A 23,649-nucleotide genomic window follows, 5' to 3' on the forward strand; every position below is an offset into this window, starting at 1 on the left:
CGTTTTTGTCTTCCTTTCTTCGTCTTTCTTTGTTTCTGATTCGCCGGTCAGCATCCTACGCGCGAGGGGATCAAGATGAAAAATTCTCGAGGGAGAGAATCTTATATACAATTAAAATCGTGAGGAGATAAAATTAAAAAAATTTTAAGATTCCCCGTATCACGAGCATTTGAAAAACTTGCGCATTATCAAGGATGAGATTAATTGAGAGTCTCGATATTTGGAAATATAAATATCGAAGATCAAGAACCTGGCAATAATAAAATCAATTTAGAGCTTGGATTTCCAAAAGTACAAATTACGATGCTTCTGAAAATCGAGAATTTCAAGATTACAGCTATATAAATAAATTTTAGAAGACAATCTGTGTTGATGTGAATTTCCGGATAATCTCTTATTCATGCTTTATCCTTTTGAGAATCCTACGATTTTCTTCTCCACCATCCTTTTTCCTCCTCTCTCTTTCCCGGAACTTACATCGTCTGTTTTCGTCTTCCGTAGTAAATTCTGGTTTCAAATGCTTTCACCCTCTTCCCTTCTTACTTCTTTTGACCTCTTCCATCTTCTCCCTCTTTGCTTTTCTTTTTTATCTTTTCTTGATACAGACGTTATGCTTTCTGACCTCGTTCCACTCTTCCTCCATCTCCTTTGTGCATCTTTCGTGGTGGTCCTGAAGTGCCTTGTGTGCCTCGATGTTTAATTGGATGAATAGAAGCGACATCAGACCATCAAACACGCTTATTCGCCTAACAATGGTGATGGATTTAAAAAAAAAAAAACTTTGTTCTTCACACTAGTGACTTCACAGCCCAAGAGAGTTAATTTTACGAGCCTCGTTTAAGCTAACAAGCCTACTTTACTCCGAAATACGTCAATTTATACTTGAAACTCAGAGAGTGTTTTTCGATTCAGTCGTAATTTTTCAAGCGTAGCTAAAAGGAAAAAGCTGCCCTCGACATAATGACCTTGGGAATTTTCTTTCCACGACTAAAATCGTGAAATCTGAACGATCCATCATTCGACGTCACCCGACGTGCCAGACACGGCGCGATATAATTTGTTCGCCCCATTACATATTGAAAAGCCATGAAACCCGATCGGTTAGTCTAGCGGATCTCAAGATATTACGTCGGTGACGAAGAGACGTGTCTCGATCATTGATCGCGATACGAGAGGTCCGTCCGCAGGATTATTTGCTTTCTGACCTCGGAGAGACGCGTGACGCAAGATCAGGAATATTAAAATTTATCCTTAACCCGATCAGTCCCTGCTGTTGTCTTGTGGAGAATCTTTTATTCAGGCTATATATAGAAAGTCTCGATCTTGGCGAATCGCAAACTCTTTAGCCGTCGAAAGTTGACAGAGTCAAAATATGCATATGCAAATTCGTGCACAATTTACAGCTCAAAGAAGGTATATAAATTTCACTTGGCGAGTTTATCTCCTCGCCACCATCGCCAACTTTGCATGCGAGCAAACACTTATTTGCAATAATAAACAAGAGAGCTGCTTAAACGCCAGGTTGAAGGAGAAGCGAGGAAGGGGGACGAGAGGGAGGATAGGGGGCAACTAATCGGAAGGCAATAAGGTCGTCCGCGGCATCCCGGGCGAGCACGATACGCGATTATGGGAACGATTGGAGTTTATATCCAGAGGAGCAACCAGGCGACGGGACGCGTTATTAATATTACGACGAACGCGAAGGAACTCGAGGATACATCCTGGTGGGTGCCTTATCTCTCTCGCGGCCTCCCGCGCCTCCTCCTCCTCCTCGGGAGGAGAGAGATGAGGCAGTCGCGTCCTTTAAGTTCTCCAGCACACGAGGAGGTACACGGCTTATCTCGTCTGGTGGAGAAGCTACGGCGACCATAGCAGAAAATGAGATTCGCATAACCGCGGATCGAAGGCGCTTCTACGGATAGGATAAATGGCTACGGGATCAGGCGCAGTCATCTGAATGATTCCTGGCGACGTGCGCCTCGAGATCATCTGTGTGGCAAACGCGATTTTATATAGAACGGCCCAGCGATTCCCTTTCGCATCGGAGTATAAATTTCAAAATTGTGTACGGATATTAAAAGAACCCCCTGATAAATCATGCACGAAATTATTTCGATAATAAAACTTATATATATATATATATATATATATATATATATATAAACATTTAGTTGTTTTTTTAAGAAAAAGGATGTAATTTTTGTAACTAGCAACTACATATTTTTTTTTAATCATTATATTTTTTCTTAAAAATATTATATAAATTATATATTTTCTTATTAATTATATATTATATATTATATATATTATATATTATTATAATTATATTAATTATATGTTTTCTTTATATCAATTAATTTCTCTCTTTATTTTGTGCATAAAAGAATTGAGGCAAGATCATCGAAAAATGAATATTTTATTATATATTTTATAGCTTATATATATATATATATATATACGATTTTATTATATGTATATTTCATAGCTTGTGTAAAATTATGTCAAATTGAAATATAAATTATCTTGTAAACTATTTACTTTTAACCCTTCTACTCTTATAGCTTTTAATGTCAAATATAACGAGAAATTGATTTATATATAAAGAATAAATTAGGGTAATTCCATTAAAAAAAATAGATTAATCTTCAAATTACCTTAATTAAAAAATGGCCTTAATTAAAATTCAGGATTCTCAAATTTTCTTTTCCTTCTTAAAATCAAACAACTTTTGTTCAAAATATTATTTTTTTAAACTCGTTTTTTATATTAAAATGGAGAACACCCAATACAATATTTTTTTATTATCTCTTCTTTTTTTAAAAAGACTTTTTAACACTCGATTGCATAATAATCGAGTCTATCGGCCCTTTCCAGTCTTCATCGCTATTCTATTGATAATTTTAAGATCTCTCACAGTTGTTTACGTCTCCTTGTGATGAAACATCAACATCCATTCTTTTCTGCGGTCTGCGCGGTAAAAAAAATTCCATTTCCGATCGGAGAAGAAACAATAGCGAAACGAATATAGTTCTGTAATAGTTGAATAATAAAGGAAATAACGATAATGGCGTCGTGTTCGAAGGGGTAAAGCTCCTCTTTAAAAAGAGAGAACGATCGGCCGATTCTTCCCGCGATTGTTCAGCGCGAAAGCATTCGCAAGCGGACTTGTGTGTATGCGGTTTTGCTTTTAGCAGGACGTCGCTACGCGACGATGGCCACCGGTTTTAGAGATGCTCTTACCAGGGCGATACGACGCCGGTGCTTTTCGTAACTGCGAAAGAGACTACTGCTGAAAACTTATGGCAGCTCACAAGAGCATTTATCTGTCCGAGGAAGGTAGATAAAGGGAGCGGAGAGAGTTATAGCTCAACGAAAGGCGGCGACAAAGGCCCTACTTTTGACGATGCGTGTCACTACTATTTCTTTTTTTTTTTACCGACGATTTAATTAATATTGTGTAACCAACAATTTTCTCTTTCTCTCCTTTCTGGTTTTAGTCTTTAAATATTTTTGCAAATAAATCTGATTATGTATATATAAATGTAATATAATTTTCAATAATTTATATATATATAATTTTTTCTATAATTAATATATATAATATAAATTAATTTCTAATATATATAATCTGTCAAATACATTTTCTATAATAAATATATAATGTATAAATTAATTTTTTAATTTCGAAAGAAGTATGTCTGAATTATTAATTTCATCCCCGAACGAAATCAATCTCAAGATTTAAAGGGAGAGGGATTTTGATTTATGATCACGGTTGATTATTATTCCATTTCGGACTGAGTATTAATATTGATTAATACGCGTGGCGTACAAAAGCGATCTGCGCGCGATAGAGAAACGCGTCACGTTCTCACGGCACGTCTTATTGCTTCTAACAATAAGTAGACTGCTGACACCGCAAATGGTGCTGAGTCTCGACCGCTGCTGCGCGAATATAAATCACACATCTATCGTAATGTTACACGCGCCGTCGTCGTTTTCGCAGCCTCCGAGATCCGCTCTGTATAAAAAATTTTATATTTATACCTATCCCTTATTTTATAGGTTGATTTATCTAGAAATCGTGTTTATTAAATATAGACAAATCCTCCATATCGGGCGAATTAAAGAATTTAACGGAGAAATCATTCTAAACAAGATTAACCGGTGTTATTTAACAGTTAACACAGTTTTATATATTTATTGAGTCAAAAATCTCTCTCGATATGCGAGTACACGGGCCGCTAAATATGATTACATTTTATTTAGCTTGCAAATCGAATCAATCGAATTTTAACTTGATAAAATTAAACATTAATTAAATAAACTGCTCCACTTTCCTAAATTTACCTAACAATTTGGACTTCCAGTTTTAGTCTCAGCAAGGGGATTCTTTGTTCACGCGTTTAAAAGATTGATCTCGACTCGTATTATATCCGCGCATTGTTCACCATCCCCCTAGCCTTTCTTTCGTTGCCATCGGATCGTCGACACCTCGTTACAGCGCTAACGAGATGCTTCTTTTAATCGACCTGACAGCCGCGTCGTAATCAAAGAACGTTTCGATCTCTAAATCGTATGATTTTCTCTTAAAAAAAAATTTTACAAATTTTATTCTTCCAATCTTTATTTAAAATATTTCGGTTTATAGTGTCATTTTTACGAATTTGCGAAAAATTGTACTAGTGTCAAAAAAAGGACAAATCATATTTTTAAATCGCTGATATACAAGAATATTTATTAATTGCAGAAAAAATGAAAAAGAACAGTGTTACTATTTTTTTTATTTTTATACTATTAATTTAATTCTTTTCATCACTGTTATTTCTAAAAAACTGATACAAGAATATTTATTAATTGCAGAAAAGAAATTAAAAATAATTAAAAAAAATAGTATTACTATTTCTTACTTTTATACTAATATTATTCTATCACCGTTTATTTACTCTTTTGCTTATTTTATTTTGCAAAAAAGATATCGCATCACGATTATTCTCTTATCTCCGATACTATTGCGCGAACAGGATCCTGCAGAGGATCCGATGATCTCGCACCGACATCGCATACCGTATGTATGTCTCGACAGGAAATAAATCTTGCGGTGGGCGGGCGCGATCGATCATTCGCGCTAATTAATTCATCCGTCAATTAGTAAACGTACATGCGTGTGCGCGCGTCTTCGCGTCGAAAAAAAAGTTTATCCGCGAAGAGGAGGTGAGAATAAAAGGAAGGGGGCATGCCACTGTTTCTCCGAGAATTTAATTAAACCGAGGGGGGCGAGGGGGTAAAACGATCGAGAGGGTAAGGCGATGCACAGGACGTCGCGCATCCAAGCTCGTTCTTCTTCTGACTCACTTCGATAATGATTTTCTCGCCTCCGCATACTCACGTATTAGAATGTATAATATGTACATACGTGTGTGAATTTGATTGTAAAGTAAAATTGGATAAACAGAAAAATGTAAAAGTTAATAAAATCGTTTATATATAGAATTACAGAAGATATAATGTTATTTAAATATAATAATAATTATTATATATACACAAAATGTATATATATATATGCGCATTGCGTATAAAAATGCAGACTCGCGTTGAATCTAGTCTAAAATATTGCGTTTTCTATACTCGCGACAATATTGTAAATATACGAGAGAGAGAAAGAGAGAGAAAAAGGGAGACACTCGCCGACTGTTAACATAAATTTGCATCAGGGCTCGGCTCGCTTTTTGCGGAGCCTGTGCTGCGCCTCTAGCAAGAAGAAGGCATGCCTGTTTCATAGACGAAGTTAAATTGGCGGATTTAAGACACTAGACTCAGAACACCTGAATGCCCTGCCATCGGTGTGATCGATAAATTCATGCATTTTACTATATTTCAGCCATCTCGCGGTGATATAATACGAAAACGTGCCACTATAAAATATACGACGCTTCACGAATGTGAGAAAAAATATGTTGCACCGAAAATTTATTAGACTAGAACAATACAAGCGCGCGTTACGCGCGCACTATTCTTCAGTTTTATGTTAAAAAATGATATCTTTAAAAAAAAATAATATAAAGTTTGTTTAAACTCGATTAATATTTTTCACAGAAGTTAGTTGATTTAAGCGTTAATTTGCTAATTATAAATTTTAAAATAATAATACGTTAAAAAATTAAAATAATATATTGTAAATAATATGTTATAATATCTTATTCTCCTTTAATATTTTTTGACAGAAATCAGCTGATAACTATCAAAAATATTAATCGAGTTTAAAATATTATAACACATTATTATTTTAAAAATTAATTAGCAAATTAACGCTTTAATCAGCTGATTTCTGTTAAAAAATATTAATGAAACGAAAATTTGCTAATGAAATATTCTAGCTTACATATATTTATATTTATATTGTGTTATAATGCAAAATAATAAGATTATTTTGTTTTTAGGTCAATGTGTGCTGTGTACTACAACTCCGCTATTGTACCTACGTATCGGTGAGTGAGAAATTGCTTATTTTATAACATTTTTATAGCTATAGCGGTAATGAAGATGTAAATATGTGAAAATATTAAAATAATATATTTTAAATAATATGTTATAATAGCTTATTCGCGATTGATATTTTTTGACAAAAATCGACTGATAATTGTCAAAAATATTAATCGAATTAAAAATATTATAACATCCTTTTTTAAAAAAGGCATGTTAAGTCGATTCTCGCAAGTATTGTTACATGTTTTCTGCGATGCTGATCGATTTGCATTGTGCGTTATATTCGTAGCATCGAGAGGCTGTCATCGCGAGGATTAGTAGTTTGACAATTTGTTCAAAATAAAATTAAATAAAATAATAATATGTTTTAAATAATATGTTATAATACTTTAAACTCGATTAATATTTTTGACAGTTATCAGCTGATTTCTGTCAAAAAATATTAATCGCGGATAAGGTATTATGATATAGTATTTACAACATATTACTATTTTAATATTTTTTACATACCTATTATTATTTTAAAATTTAATTAGCAAATTAACGCTTTAATCAGCTGATTTTGGTAAAAAGTACAAAGCTTTAATTTGTTAATTAAATTTTAAAATAATAATATATGTTAAAAATATTAAAATAGTAATAAGTTGTAAATAATGTTATAATACTTTAAAGTCAATTAATATTTTCTGACAGAAATCAGCTGATAACTGTCAAAAATATTAACCGAGTTTAAAGTATTATAACATATTATTTAAAACTAATATTATTATTTAATTTAATTTTATTTTAAACAAACTATCAAACTGCTAATCCTCGCGATGATAGCCTCGATGCTACAAATATAACGCACAACGTGAATCTTGGCAGCCAATGAGTATCGCGGAAAAGCGACAACAATAAACTTCGATATATGCAAGTATCGACTTTACATATTTTTTTTAAAAAAGAATACATAATAATATATAGCGTTAATTTGCGAAATAAATTTTAAAATAATAATATACCGCCGAACCGAACCGAGCTCCGAGCGCGCACGCCATTCTTACGCTCGACCCCCACCACTACGACTTGGGACTTGGCCATCTTGTCGCACGTGTCACGTGGTGCGCGCCATACGCCATACTTACGCTGGACCCCCACCACTACCTCTCGGCCATCTTGTCGCAACGTGTGACGTGTGCGCGTTGCACGTCCCGTAACTGGCAGTGCCAGTCCGGCAGTCCGACATTGCACATCAGTACTGCTGTTGCTAGGTAGCATTTTTGGTTGTTCGCGATCGATGTTTGCGCGCTCATCGCCAGTCCGCGACAGTACGAGCGTGAATTTAGTGTTTTTAAGTGCTTAATTGTCATATAAATCCGATCGCGTCGCGAAATCGTGTACCGTCATCGTGGTCGCGATCGCACGAGCGAGACTATTACATGGGTGAGTTTACTACACGGGCGGATCGAATTATCTGCTGCGACACTTTCGACGCGAATTTCCCGAGTTTTTCGGCGTTGGCGATCCGCGATTTCTACGTCGTTGAATTGTGAAATATAAAACTCTTGGAATATCGACGACTCTTGACCTAACCTAAGTATACGTCGCGGGGGAGTCGCCGCGCATCATCGTCGTTCGATGAGGCCCTCCGATAAGTGGGCCTAGAAAAAAGCGGCGACGCGAAAACAGAGCATCGGTTCTATTCACGCGCGAATAAGCTCTCGGGCGATCGTAATTATTCGTGTTTTCGCGAGTGTCGTGAGTGCTACCATGGACCAAGAGAGGAGGAGGAGGCCCAGGGAGGCATCGGGCGACAGCGAGGCAACTGTGAGGTATGCAAAATAAAAACATTTTTTTATAAATTGCATTGAGCTATTCGACCATTTCCAAACTTTTAAAACACCCTGTACACACACATGTATATACATAATTTGAATATTTTGTTTTCAGATCAATGTGCTGTACTACAACTCCTACAACTGCTATTGCACGTATCGGTGAGTGAGAAATTATTTATTTTGATTGAATTGAAAATATTATAACATCTCTTTCTAAAAAGGCATGTTAAGACCATTATCGCAAATATTGTTGCATCTTTTCCGCGATGCTTATTGACTGTTTCGATTTGCATTGTGCGTTATAATCGTATTAGCATCGAGAGGCTGTCATCGCGAGAGTTAGCAGTTTGAGTTTGTTCAAAATAAAATAATAATATGTTTTAAATAATATGTTATATTATAATACTTTAAACTCGATTAATATTTTTGACAGTTATCAGCTGATTTCTGTCAGAAAATATTAATCGACTTTAAAGTATTATAACATTATTTACAACTTATTATTACTATTTTAATATTTTTAACATATATTATTATTTTAAAATTTAATTAACAAATTAACGCTTTGTTAATACTTTTTACCAAAATCAGCTGATTAAAGCGTTAATTTGCTAATTAAATTTTAAAATAATAATAGGTATGTAAAAAATATTAAAATAGTAATATGTTGTAAATACTATATCATAATACCTTATCCGCGATTAATATTTTTTGACAGAAATCAGCTGATAACTGTCAAAAATATTAATCGAGTTTAAAGTATTATAACATATTATTTAAAACATATTATTATTTTATTTAATTTTATTTTGAACAAACTGTCAAACTGCTAACCCTCGCAATGACAGCTTCTCGATGCTAGGAATATAACGCACAACGCGAATCGAGACAGCCAATCAGCATCGCGAAAAAGAGGCAACAATACTTGCGAGAATCAACTTAACATACCTTTTTTAGAAAGGGATTCTATAATGATCTATTTTCTCTTTTTTATATTTCTTCTTTTTACTTTAAAATTTAAAAATTTTATTTTAAAAATTAAATAGCACGATCGAAAAGATTAGAATGCAGCTAGAAATTCATTAATTTTTTATAATAATTTATAAATTTGAAAAAAAGTATAAACAAGAGAAAAATAAAAAAATGTAATAAATTGAAAATTTAATTTTAAAATTTAATTAAGATTTTTTAAATTTTCTTCCTGCACTCTAATTTTCTTGATCTTGTACTATATCCATGATGACAAGTGTCATCGCAAGATTGCGTTACTTATTCACACGGACGAGTAACGAGTACGTGATAACTCAGTATATAATTCTGACAGTATATAATTATCAAACCGCATAATTGTTAATTATTGTACCATTGTTAGCGACCAGTAATTAATGCGGTGCCCAAGTTTCGCGCTATTCTCGTGTCTCACGCGATCGCCGCGATTGATTAGGACGTCCTTGCGCCCTAAGCGATGGCTGAGAACTCGAAAGAGATTCTGCATAAAGAAGAGATTCGTAGAAATAAAAAATCAAAAAATCTATCCAAATTCTGGCATCAAGAAAAAAATATTTTTTCTGACATTTTCTCCATAATACAATATGATACATTAAATAATACAATTTTCATCAATATGCGTTAAAAACATTTTTAAATTATTCATAAAACAAACATTTCTAACTATAATATTATTACCTATATTATCATTAACATAACTTTTAATATTATTATATTATAAATATTATAATAATTTTACAAAAATATATTATATTTTATATATTATAATAATAAATATAATATATTTTATTAAATTATTATAATATTTATAATATAATAATATTAATAGTTTTTATTATTAAATAATTTTATAAAATATTTTATATAAATGTTATATATTATAATAATATTACAAAGAGAGAGAGGGAGACAAAATGAGTATCCTTTCACTCTTTCTTTCCCTCTTTCTTTCTGTTTTTCTGAGAATGTATAGCGGGCAAGTCTTGAAGAAAGTAAAAGCTTTCGAGAGAAAAACGTGTGTCCCTCTCTTTTCCCTCCGAAATAGAAATAATATGCGGCATTATACAGCATTTATCTGGTAGAACCAATCGATACACTTTTGCGGACCTTTTCGCGCCGCATGTTTTATTTATCGAATGCATCGGAGCGGCGCGACGAAGACCGAAAGGAAGGTGGTACGTACGTACGCAGTGATTTATGGGGGCAACACCTGACGGCATTTTGTTCGCTTTTGCATCAGCGGCGTTGTTACGTTGGCAGGCAGTTCCGCCCTTTTTTGCCTCCTTCCACCACCTCGCCCCATTAGTAATGCCTCGGTCATTACGAACCCCCCCAGTCGATTCCCCGCGGCTAATAAATCCCGATAAAATTTCCATCCCCTCTTCTCTCTACCCCCTTCTTTATCTAACCGTAGATTAAATGGAAAATCGGAGTAATTAGGTCAAAATTGTCCCAAGTGCCACCTAGTTGCGCATACGTTTTGCGATGAATAAAAATAAGATTATACTTAAATTTTGATTTTTAAATTTAAATGAAAGAGTTTTTAAAAATAATTATAATAAAAAAAAAGAAATTATTCACATTGACGTGTTTTGACTAAATAATTTCTTAGATATTGAAAACGAGTAAAGATGTTAATTTATCCAAAACTCTGTTACACAAAATTACGAAAAAACAAATTAAAATTAACATGAATTTAAAATTTAATTTATGTTATAAATACTATTTTAAAATATAAATTAAAAATAATAACTGTGTCTTTTCTCATAATATTTATTATTAATAGATTCAGCTTCAAACGATCTGTGAACTATTTAATCTATTATTTGTCAAAATTTAAAAATATTTTCATTGTTATGTTGTACATTATAAATAAACTTCCTCTCTCCTCATGGCCTTTAAATAAATATCAAATAAAAGAATTTGTACGCTGCTATCTGCTTGGTATAAAAATATTCTGCCTATAAAATATACAAACGATGAATTTTTGGATGGTCTTAAAATAATGAAAATAGACACTATGTCTATTTTCACGAATCTATATAAACAGCAGATTTATATTATAGATATTAAATAAAGGAATTTGTCTGCTTGGTATAAAAATATTCTGCAAACAATGTACTATACAAATGTACAATAGATTAATTTTTGGCCGCTTGTTAAATATTAAAAACCAACACTAGTTCGACGCGCTCAGCATGCGGCACATGCTTATAATATGCATATTAAATAAAAGAATTTGCACACTGGTACCTGCTTGGTATAAAAATATTCTGAAAACAATATACTATACAAAATAACAATAGATTAATTTTTGGCTGCTCTTTAAATATTAAAAACCAACACTAGGTCGCCGCGCTCAGCATGCGGCGCATGCTTATAATATGCATATTAAATAAAAGAATTTGTACGCTGGTATCTGCTTGATATAAAAATATTTTGCAAACAATGTACCTACTATTAAAATATACACGCGATAAATTTTTGGTTTGTTATAAAATATTAAAAATAGACTCTGTGTCTTGGCCGAATCTATAAACCGCAGACTTATATTATAGACTAATTTGTTTTTCTATAATTTTATATAAATTTATTATTTAATTCTTTTATATTCTTTAACGGTGTATCGTCAATCGGTTTTTTTTGACATATTATACATTATTTGATTTTATGATAACATATACATCGACCGTTCAATCTATATAAATAACTCAGATCAATTAAGTACTTATTTCAGCAATTTAATGAAAACTATAAGAACCAAATTAGTAGTGAATTAATAGCAATGCTATTACCATGATAGCTTATTTTCTTGTTCCTTTTTTCGCGATGGTAAATAATAGTGAGTTGTCACCGGAAACAAAGATCTCCTCTTAAATAATAAAAGCAATGTGCGTAAAAATTCTTTTATTCCTCTCTTCGTAAAATATAACGAGCGAACTTTACGATCGTCAGCTCGCGGTACTAAGAGAGCTCAGAGATAAAAAAACATAAAAAAATAAAATACACTTTCAAAATTTAGCAGAGAGTTAATTTAATCGTAATTATCTTTTAAAATATGCAAACCATTTAAATATAAAAGTTTTTGTGTTTATATATTATATAATTTATGTAGAAAAAACAATTTGTAATTATATATAATAATATATATATAATTAAATAAAACTTTTATATACATTATACATAAATTTAGAGAATTATGTGTAGTGTGTAAGCGTAGTATATGTGTATATACATATGTGCGCATAAATTGATTTGATGATTGGTTTAATTCCCAGCAGCGCGATTAAGAGATGTAAGACATCCCGGATTGACACACATTACCTTTAAATTGGATTTTAGATTAGATCGCGTATGATTATGTAATACCCACGGGTTACAATGAATAACTGTTAACAAGCATATTGAAAACCGATATTTCCGATTTACATATGTCGGGAAATTACATATGTATTTAATAATTAACCACTAATTCCCGCCGCGCGTGCTCCTGTCTTTTGTACACAGATATATAAAACGGATATAATACAATCAAGCTCTCGTGTCGCAATTTATTTATGAATTTTCGAAGCGCCCCTTAAGGTATAGCGTTTCTATTTTTCGATAGCTCTGACGAAGCTCGCTAATGAATTTACCTCTCTCCTATTTACAAGTTTTCGCTGGGCGAAAGTTTGTTGCGAAAACAACAAATGCGGAAAGTAATCTGCGCTTTGTTATTGCAACGGAGTTTCGAAATTGTTGCATAGAAATGTGTATTATATAAATAATCCGGATTAGCGCGAAGACAGATACTTTTTTCTCTCTCTCTCTCTCTCTCTCTCTCTCTCTCTCTCTCTCTCTCTCGGTGTATTCGCATAATTAGCAGCGACTTGGCGATAATGAACCCTATTATAGGGTCCGCGTCCGGTTAATTAGGTTGCGCGTTGATTTATTGCGATCGCGAATCGCGTGTCCAGGTCCCAGCGAGGTCTGGCCGCGCATATATTGATGCCTCGTTGCATCTGGATCAGCCGTGGATGCAGCCGGTTGACTCGCGCGCATATGCTGTGCATTTGGAATGCATTTCGATCTCGTCCGAGAGAAGAAGAAGAACTTATTCAGCGATCGCTCTTAGATCACTCCGGCTTGATCTCCCTGGATTCTCGCGGAGTCTGCGAGAGTCGAGCTCTCCTTCAGCGATGATAGCTGAAGGAGATACTAATGTCCGGGATAGTCCTTCCTCTCTCTTTAGATGTGTACAATGCCAATGTAAAATAGATCGGACGCGATTCTCTCTTTTCTCCTTTTAGAAATTTATTTTTTATATTTTTATATTAATATTTTTATTCTTTTTATTTTTTATATTTATATATTTATATTAATATTTTATATTTTGAGAGAAAGAAGCTATTTTCCTGTCCTTTTAGTCCTCCATATTTTTTATATTTTTACTCGAGAGAGAAAGAGAAGCTATTTGCCGGAGAAATCTAATTATAAGTGTCCTAAGTGTAAACTATGTAATTAATATTACTCAATCTTAATGGATGCTTCATGGATGAATGAATACTCTTCTTAATGGATATGTCGTTAAAAGATGTTATAAACAATCAAAAGATTTCTTCAAAAAGTTTTTCAAGTATTATTAATTAATATTGATCAGTATATATGAACTCTGCGTCTTTTAATTTTTACACGATCAGCGTCATTAGCGATTTTATTTTTTGGATACTTGAAAAACGAAACCAACGAATTCCATACAAAAATTCTATAAACGTTGAATACTTTTTCTCACAATTTAATTGACAGACTCTGATTTTTGTCAGAGAACAAAGGTTATTTATACCAAAAAAATTAACATTTTCTTATAAAATGTTTTATATAAAAAAAATAATATGAAGAAAACCAATAAATTTTATACAAATTAATTCTTTAGAATAATTTTTTTCACAATTCAATTTAAACTCTGATTTTTGTCAACAAAGATTATTTATATCAGAAAGAATTAACATCAGAAATAATAAGGTATGTTTGTAAAATATAATGTTTCATTAAAAAATCTAATTTGAAGAAAACCAACAAATTTCATAGCAATTGATTCTTTAGACGTTAAATAATTTTTTCTCACAGTTTAATTAGATTCCAATTTTTGTCAGAGATTATTTATATCAGAAAGAATTAACACGTAGAATATAATTCTTCAAAAAAATCTAATTTTTGCGCCAATATATATATCCGAAGTGATATTATATAGAATTTCCATTATCATAATCGGAACATAAGGGCAGCGAGTACTTTTGAAGGACTCTGTACGTTATCCTTCATCCTTCGGTAGATTGGCCGCGGCGGATGCTCGCGGGTTGCAGGTTGCATCCTTTATTGGAACGCGAGTGTAAGGAATAGCGGCGAGCGTGCGGCCTCGTATTCTTGTACGTACATATGTATGTATATATATGTAATGCCCGAGACGCGCCCGCAATGCGATTTGTAAGGGAGAAATGGAGCAAGTTACATGAGGAAAGTTGCGCCCCGAGAGAAAGAGAGGCGACGGTGAGAGTTATCCTGGGGTTCGTGTGTAAACAGAGACGAAATAGACGCAACAATCTGCGAAAACAGTGGCGCGAGTTGCCAACTCCGTTTCGTAGCTTGCCAAGATAATGCAATCGTTGTTGTTTTGATCTCGGCGATCTTAATAATCTCACGCAAAATATTTCCAAGAGTGTAATAGACGAATCAAATAATTATAAATGTATTTATATTTAAAAATTTTAAATGTGACACAAATAAAAATTTCGGGCATGTAATTTAGTTTGCTAAATAATACGAGAAAAAAAAATAATAATAAGAAGAAGAAGAAATAATACAAAGGAATTTCGCGAACCTGAAAATTTTTATTTTGATGAAACTGTATACACATATGGGAAGGATAAATAGATGAATTTAGAAATTTTCAGTTACTCTCTTCAAAAATGATTTTAAGAGATGAAACTATACCCCCTTTATAGAGCGGTTTTGTGTGTGTTTTTTACAATAATTTTTTGGTAAGAACATCTCTATTTAACCACATTAATAAAATTTTGAAAACAATGTTTTTTAAGATTTAAAAAAACTTTTTCAAAAATTATTTTTTCAACGTTTTATTAATGTGGTTAAATATTTTATGATAAACCTTTTTTAGAGTTTCTTCTCATTCGTTTGAGCTAAATTTGTTTTGCACAAATTCGATTATACATATTTTCTATAATTTGAAAACAAATTCTTACAAATAGAAAATAAATTCTTATTTAAAGAATTTATTTTCTACAATTATAAAAAATATAATCGAAACTTTGTATAAAACATTTTTAAAAATTTGATTATATTTTTTATAAATATAATCAAATTTTTAAATATAGGAAATAAATTCTTATTTAAAGAATTTGTTTTCTACAATTATTATTTTCAATTCTTATTTTAAGAATTGAATTCATTTTAGATCCAATATATTGAATAATAAAATATATTTTTTATCTTATTGTTAGAGAGAACCATACAATATTATTCAAGTATCCACCGTATCATAGACCAGATATGAAAAATCATTTCTTATTTTACTTTTTGGTAGGAAAGCTTAATAAGCTCATCCCCCTCTTTCTCACCCTCTCTTATCTCTCCATGCATATATACATATATATATGTATATAAAGAGAAGTCTTCTCTCGAATACTCACCTGAGTAGAGCTCGGACCTTTTCAGCAGCCAGGCCTGAAGAGCGAGACGCTCTCGATGCCTGCAGAAGAACTCGGGCCGGATGCCGTGCCTCTTCAGGAACTCGTCGCACCTGCGAAGCGCCGCCAGCGCCTTGGCAGCCTCAATTTCGTCCACGTCCGCGATCAGGGCGTTGGAGGATCTCGCCTCGTACGTTTCGTCGGGCAGCAGCATACCCATTTTCTTCGCGGGAGAGTCTCTTCCAGGTCGGTCGGAATGATCTCGGATCCCGATGGCGTCTTCCTTGCCACCGTAAGTCCCTCTGGCCTGACCTCCCGCTCGTCCCAGGCACATATTAACCCCGTAAGAAGCCCCAAGATTCCCACGGGATCTTATTCCTACTCCGTGATTATCACGACGAAGAGAATTCACTTTTCGTTATACTTCAATTAAGGTCGACTTAGCTGGTTCTAGAGTTCTTTGCATGAAGGCTTTTCGGAGATACATCTGGATCCCCAATAACAAAGTCCCTTTCGTCCTATCGTTGGTTTAATTGTTGAAAAAAATTGTGTTTTTATATTTAAAGGTTTTAATATTTTTGTTTATGGAATTATATATTTAGTCACAGAGTATATATAAATAAATGTATCTACTTCTTTGAGAATAATAATACACTTTCATATAAAATAGATTGGAAATAATATAGAGAATTTTGCTCTCTAGTTAAATCTTAATTAATTTTTTTCAACACTGAAACATATCATTCTGAAAGATTTATTTTTCGACGAATAATTTATTCTTCTATATATTTTACTATTAATTTAAATTATTTATTTATTAATGATTTAATACTATTTCTTTTATATAAAATGTATCCATCTGTTTAGCATGTTAATTCAATAATTCAGTATATGATAAAATAAGTGATAAGAACAAGATTAATTAATTTACATTCAATCGACAAGATTAGCTTATCTTTAAAATTCTATATAAAGTACTGTCCAGCCAACTTAATTTCCTTAAATATACTTTATCTTACTATCAATTATTCATATCAATAATATCATGTTTAAATTTTTCGATTAATTAGATTCTCATTCAGACAACGCGAAATAATTGCTACATTTACACCTTCTTTCTATATAACTTTTTAATTTGATAGATATCTTGTTTAACTTCTTTTCTCACTTACAAACTTTCTCATTTTTCAGAAATTCAAAGATTTTCGTTAAAGAAATTAGCGATAGTTTAATCACTAAACATCAATTACATACAAAAAAAATATGAAGCAAAAGATTATTAATATTTTCCCATTTATTACATAACGATATTTTATTCCTTTTTTATTTCCTTTCTTCAGTATTCTCTCTTTATACATAAAGATCTTCCCACTTTTATTTAATTCTCGTTTAGCTGAGGCGACGTGATCGATCGTTTCCCAACCGATGAACCACGCAGGATTCAACAGATCAATCATTCCTTTAAACTCTTCTTCGTTAAAAGCAACAGTTTCTTGTATACATCTTTCCCTTTTTTCTCTCTTATTCTCTCCCTTATCTCTCCTATCTTGTTTTTTTGAGAAAGAGAGATAAAACTCTGATAATTTATGTAATCATTGTTTAAAAAAAAAATGATATCCATAAATTTGATCCCGTAAATCGATCATATCGCAGTCACCGAACACGTACTGAAGATCGATCAGCTGATTGCCTCTTAATGCAGCTTCGCGACTTACTTCGACATGTTCGCACTTGGTCACGCGAGACATCCTCAGCAAACGATCCTATACTCCTACAATCCATCGATCTTGAATAGCGATAGCTTCCATGTTCTCGAAGAGACGAAGAGGTACCAATACTCGAAGCAAGTTGTTGTTTTCCCGAGGATCAAGTGCCTCGTAGAGCGTGTTAGATATACGTTCACTCGAACGAGATATCGAACAGGGAAGTCCCTAGAGTTCTGTTATCCAGTCGTAGATTCTATCGTCGCGACGTCATATCATCTATTCCGCCAGCGCGACAATACAGGAAGTCGCACAGTCACGATCTAAATATAATACAGGGTTTATTCGAAATTATTAATCCGATTTTTCAAATGACTGTATTTTTGAAGTTTATAATTACATTCTACAAATGTAACAATGTGACTTTTCAACTCTTCCAGGATTGTTATGAGTTATAGGGTGAGAGAAAGAACTTGGACAGTTTTTTTTTAATCGATGTATCACTAATCACTTTGTAATTGTAAATTTTAAAAATAAAGTCATTTAAAATCGGATGAATCATTTAAATGCTCCTGTATTATCAGATTTTCTGGATTTTATCACGAAAAATGAAATAAAAAAATACTATCTTAATATTTTACTGCTGTTTTCTCTTGGACTAAAATTTGCCGGAAGTAGCCGAAAATTGATTATGATAGAAATGAGAGAAATGGAGAAATTTGAAATAATTTGCGAGAAACCGCGCATTTACGAATCGAAGCCTAAAATGATCCCTCGCCCAGTTTATGATGAATTGCTGGGAGATTATAGGAGACGATGGTACCATTTAACAGCACGACCATTTCCATTTTAGAGCACCGGTCAACAATGACACAATAACGATGCCGCAAATCACTACCACCGGTCATCACGATTATCGTGCATTTTCGTGGCGTCATCGCGACGATACGCACGCGCGTGCGAATCGGGTTTTCAATTCTGCGGTTAAATAAAACGCATTTTAATGATGCTGTATTTGTATAAAAAACTTGCTTCCCAAAATCCCGACACGATTCGACGTCAATTCCAATTTAACTCTATCAAGAGATATGTTTTTATTTTTTATTCATAAGCATACAATATTGAACAAAAAGAAAGCATTTTAATATTTATTGACAATATAATATAGAAGGTATATGAGAGTTATTTAATATTTCTACATTAGAAAATATTTTAAAATACCGTTTTATATTTTTCTGAAATAATCTTTAAAATAGTTCTTTAAAATTAATCCGTATAAAAAAATCTGTAAAATAAATTTTTATTTTAAAATAAATATATTTTTATTTCTTTTTTAATATCTATAATATTATACTTTTTTATTTATCTTTGAATTAAAAATTATTTTATCAAGTAATTTCAATTTCTAAATTTAAAAAATTACACGATTTATAAAAGATTGCATTTTTTCTTCTTTCTTAGAAAATGCAGCGCGTTAGATCAGATTTATATATGCGCTGTTGAGTGCATTGAACCTGTGCGACAAAGGCAATCCCCGAGACTTGCCTCGTAATCCTCAAGAATCGCGGAAAGGCAAAGCGGTGCCGAGACATTAATTAACAATAACATGCGATCGATTTGGCGACGAAAGAATCGCGACAAGCCAGCACCGGTAGCAACCGGGGACGATCGCTCGACACGCAAGCTCGCCGGACTGTAATTAATCGCGCTTAATCACCGATAAACCTCATTGTCGACGAATCTGGACCCGCCTGTAAAGCGACTTTCACATATGAGCGACAGAATTCGATGTATATCGCTTCGAAATATATCTTTCCCTTTATATCGAATATTTTTATCGCGTCAACATCTTATGTATTCATCTTTTAAACGTGAAATAAAAATTTTCAATCAAAGCAGAAATTTTTATATAAAGAGTGCGAAGACTAATTTGAAGAGGCGACTGGAAATTTTATCGAAAGGGACTCGTGACTGCGCGATTAAGTGTGAGACTTTCGCTACACCCTATGTAGGTATAGATCTGGGAAGATAAAGCGGGAGAGAAAGAGAGAGCGAACGAGTTCAACAACGTGCATTTAAGAGCGTCCACATAACTCGGCTTTTAGTCCGCGTTTAAAACAGACGCGTACATTCTGCGTACGAGAAAGAAAGAGTGCGAGAGCGCGAGCCCAGTGATTAGGGGGGCCCAGTTGAGCCCCCGAGGCCTCTCACAACCGCCCACTACGCGCGAGGGGGATGGGGGACCAGACCTCAGACTCCCTCGCCCGCATCTGCGAGAGTGCGTGGGAACGTATCGGCTCGTCTATCATCTCGTATTTTTTCTTCCAAACACCATATCGCCCCGGATGAAGGGGCACGAGGGAAGGGGGTTAGATGTACCCCTCGCGTGCACTGCAAGATCCGTGTAAGGCTCTTTTTTTGTCAAATTATTTTTTTAATGAGGATTAACAAGGATGAATGTTATTATTAGTTTATCATTATTTATACATCTGCTCATCTCTCTTATTTAAAAAAAAAATATATATATATATATATATATTTACATAAATATAATATTTTTTTTAATAAGAAGTATGTACGTAAGTAATAATCATTTTAGATACAAAGTTTAAAATTTTTTAAAAATTAAATTTTTTTTGCAATTCTATTTTTAAGTAATATTATATACATGTTTTACGTTAAATACAGTCTATAACTATTATCCTAGATAGCACTAGGTCCAAAATTGGAGCATAAGACATCTTTAAAAAATTTTTAAGACATCTTTAAGAAGTCTTATGATATGATATCCAAAAGACATCTTAAAAATATCTCAAAGATGTCTTATGCACCGATTTTGGAGATGGTGCTGTCTGGATATACATATGTATTACATATGTATATTATGTATATTATTTTTTAAAAAATATAAAAATTACAAAAAAAAAATATAATTGCAATAAAAATTAAAATATAATGAGAAAAAACGTAGGAACCACCTTCCAAAAAAAAATGTTCCCACGCTTGGCAAAAAGCGCGGCTGTTTTTGCGGACCTCGAAGGTACCATTCGGAACTTTCTCGTGACCTACGATCCCGCAACGGAACCGTCAGTATTTTGGCGGACCGGTGTGGTGGATGCTAAGTAATAGCAATGTAACATTGGCGCGTCATTATCATTGTGTGTGTGTGTGTATCTGTGTGTGCAGACAAACGCGTACCCGATACTTTCGTGCACGTCTCACGCGCGTGCTCTTTTTGCTCCATCATATAATACGCGTGGTGCTCGTGTTGCACCCCGTTAGTTCTCCGCGGTCGGCTCTTACGTTGTGGGTGTTCATAATGCACCAAGGGGGCCGGTTATCGCGAAAGATTTCGATGATGGGTCTTCGCGACACCTGGAACGCTCCCGGCAGATTTTACGATTTTTTGCTCTTCGAATCACCGTTTCGCGTTTATACGAGGTGTCCCGGGCATTTCTTTTTCAATTGATTCTCATTTTTTTTATTAAATATTTTTTAAAATATTCAAAGCTGCAAGATTGAAAGAAGAAGAGTTTGCTCGACTAACATTTCTTAAATTCATAATTAATAATTAATTATATACATCATAATTAATAATAAATAATTTATTCTCCGGAAATCATCTATTTGATAATCTCTTTTGTTTAATGCCGAATCGAGTGCAGTTAAAAAAAATCTCTCAAGTTGCAAAACTGTTCATCAAATCAGAAGTTTGGGGATCAGATTTTCGGAAGAACGACGGACATTAAAGACACCCGGTAGATCCCTTTCGTGGTATCCAGCATTCTGCCGGAACTGAGATTCAGCAACGGCAGAAAAGCTTAATTAAAATTCCAGCTACGCTGAAGTCTACCCGTGGAAAATATAAGAGATGTATCTGCCCCAGCCCGGGTGGATCCTCTCCCTCGTCCACGTGACATCTCGAGAAATCGCGCGGGAATAAATAAGTCCGGATCATACCCGGAATTTTTTAAAACCCGACCTGCTTCCGACACAGTATGTCATCAGTTTTTATTATCAGTTTTTCCCTCTTGCGTCCCTTCCACTTGCGCACCCTACCACTTTGCATCAACTAGCAAGCGACTTGATCGTGCATAAAGTCCCTTTTATCTCGAAGATGAACTTGCCAGTTATACTTGGAAACTTGGACGAGTTAAAAACACTGTTCTTGTGGAGCGGCAAGAGAAGAAAATGTACTTTATCTTCATCTTATTTAAATATTAAGCTCAACAAGAAACTAATGCAATTCAAATGAAATAGAGACATTAACATTTTTTCTCAGATTTTATCCAAGAAATAAGAATGTAGTTTATTTGTATATCTACTTGTGTATTAGAATTTGAATTTTTCGCCAGAGAAATATCGATTTGCAAAATAAATTTTAAAAAAATAATAATATAAATAATTTAGACAGAATTGCTTTCGTTGCTTTAATTGACAGAACAGTTTCTAAACTCGATGGAGAACTCTAGAATTATTCTACAGAGTACTCAGAGAACTCTAATTATTATTTTTTTTAATTTTTAAAGAAAGGGGGGCTAATTTTACAGATGTAAGATGGCATGTAAGATGGAAGATTTCACTTTCTTCTAGACCAACAATTGTCTCAGCCGCAACAGGTGCTACCGCCAGTACCTTTAAAATCCTAAGTCCTTGCTCAGGTTCGCCGAAACTTGGTACATAATCGTAGAACCCGTTTAAATGCTGTTTCCTTACCAGTCGCATTAGCACGTTTAAATAAATATATATGATAAAAGGAACCAACATTATTGTATTATATTAAATAATGATTAAAATTGAAATTAAATAATGATTAAATTTGAAATTATTCAAAGCTAAATTCTTTGCATTTTTTGGAAGTAAAAAGATCTTTCTTCTCTAATTATAATTATTATAAATCTTGAAAAGTATCAATATATAATTGTTTTTTTCTATCTTTCCCTCTTTCTCTTTTTTTAAAGATTTTGTTAAGAAAAAATTGATTTCAAATTCGCCAAGCAATCTGTTAAAATTAAGGTCGCAAGTATAACAGAACACCCTGTATACATCGACGAATTGTCAATAAATATCTTCTGAAGATACTATTAGAAGGAGGAACGTTCTCTAATTGATATATTATTAAGGATCTCTTAAATCTTTGTCGTTTCGAAGGCCAGGAGAGCCTCTGATGTTTTCAACATCGATGAGTGAGCTTCAGGCTTGAAGAAGGCAAGAAGGGTGGGAGGGCAGTAGGGTCAGAGAGGGATGGACTTTACCACTGGTCTGACTCTCTAATTATATGGTACATCGTGTACCAACCGAACGAGGTCGGAAGGTCACGGTTGCGAGAGGTTGCACAAAACACGCCATTCGAGATATATCGAAAAATTCAGCCGTGGCTCGCATCACCAAGACGCGGTGGGTAGCCAACGAAATATTTATCGAGCAGTCAATAATAATTATTCTCCGGCTATCGATCAGCTCTCTTCTCTCGATATACTTATTCAGGCCAGCTATTAGCTTGTTAAATTTTTTTCTTGGCTATACGCAATAAAGTGCAGCAACAATAATGAGATATACTTAATAATTATGAAATAATTCGGAAAGTGCAATCAGAAAGATCACAGTGATTCAGTCAATTTTTTTTAATCTGCTCGGACAAATAATAATTTTAAGTTTAATTTAATAGTTAATTAAATAATTAAAATTAAAATAATTAGTTGGTTATAGTTAACTGGTTATAAATAAATAAGTGTTTCATTAAAATACAAATTTGCAAGAATAATATCTCACAATATCAGAAATTTTAATAAAATTTTATTTTTCCTTTTTTCTCTCTCTCTTTCAAGAGTGGATAAATATATTCATATATTAATTTAATTTAATTTTAAAAAATTTCCCTCCCAGAGGGAGAAGAAAATTTTTAAATTAAATAAAATTAATATATAATAAGACTGAATAAAAAAAAGT

General features: G+C 33.2%; 1 protein-coding gene across 1 annotated transcript in view; it reads right to left on the minus strand.

The window, feature by feature from the left end:
- The window catches only part of Dachs (unconventional myosin-IXb-like dachs), a 54,697-nt gene that overhangs the window by 23,138 nt on the left and 7,910 nt on the right, over nucleotides 1-23,649 (minus strand). Inside the window, exon 2 of the mRNA XM_083054235.1 lies at nucleotides 16,001-16,515. Within this exon, the coding sequence (XP_082910361.1) occupies nucleotides 16,001-16,331 (331 nt within the window). The 5' untranslated portion in view covers nucleotides 16,332-16,515. The remainder of the gene's footprint in view (nucleotides 1-16,000; nucleotides 16,516-23,649) is intronic.

This window comes from Prenolepis imparis, unplaced genomic scaffold, assembly GCF_030444845.1.
Source record: "Prenolepis imparis isolate NDT839.2.m4 unplaced genomic scaffold, iyPreImpa1.0 SCAF_14, whole genome shotgun sequence".
In the NCBI taxonomy this organism is placed as follows: Eukaryota; Metazoa; Arthropoda; class Insecta; order Hymenoptera; family Formicidae; genus Prenolepis; species Prenolepis imparis.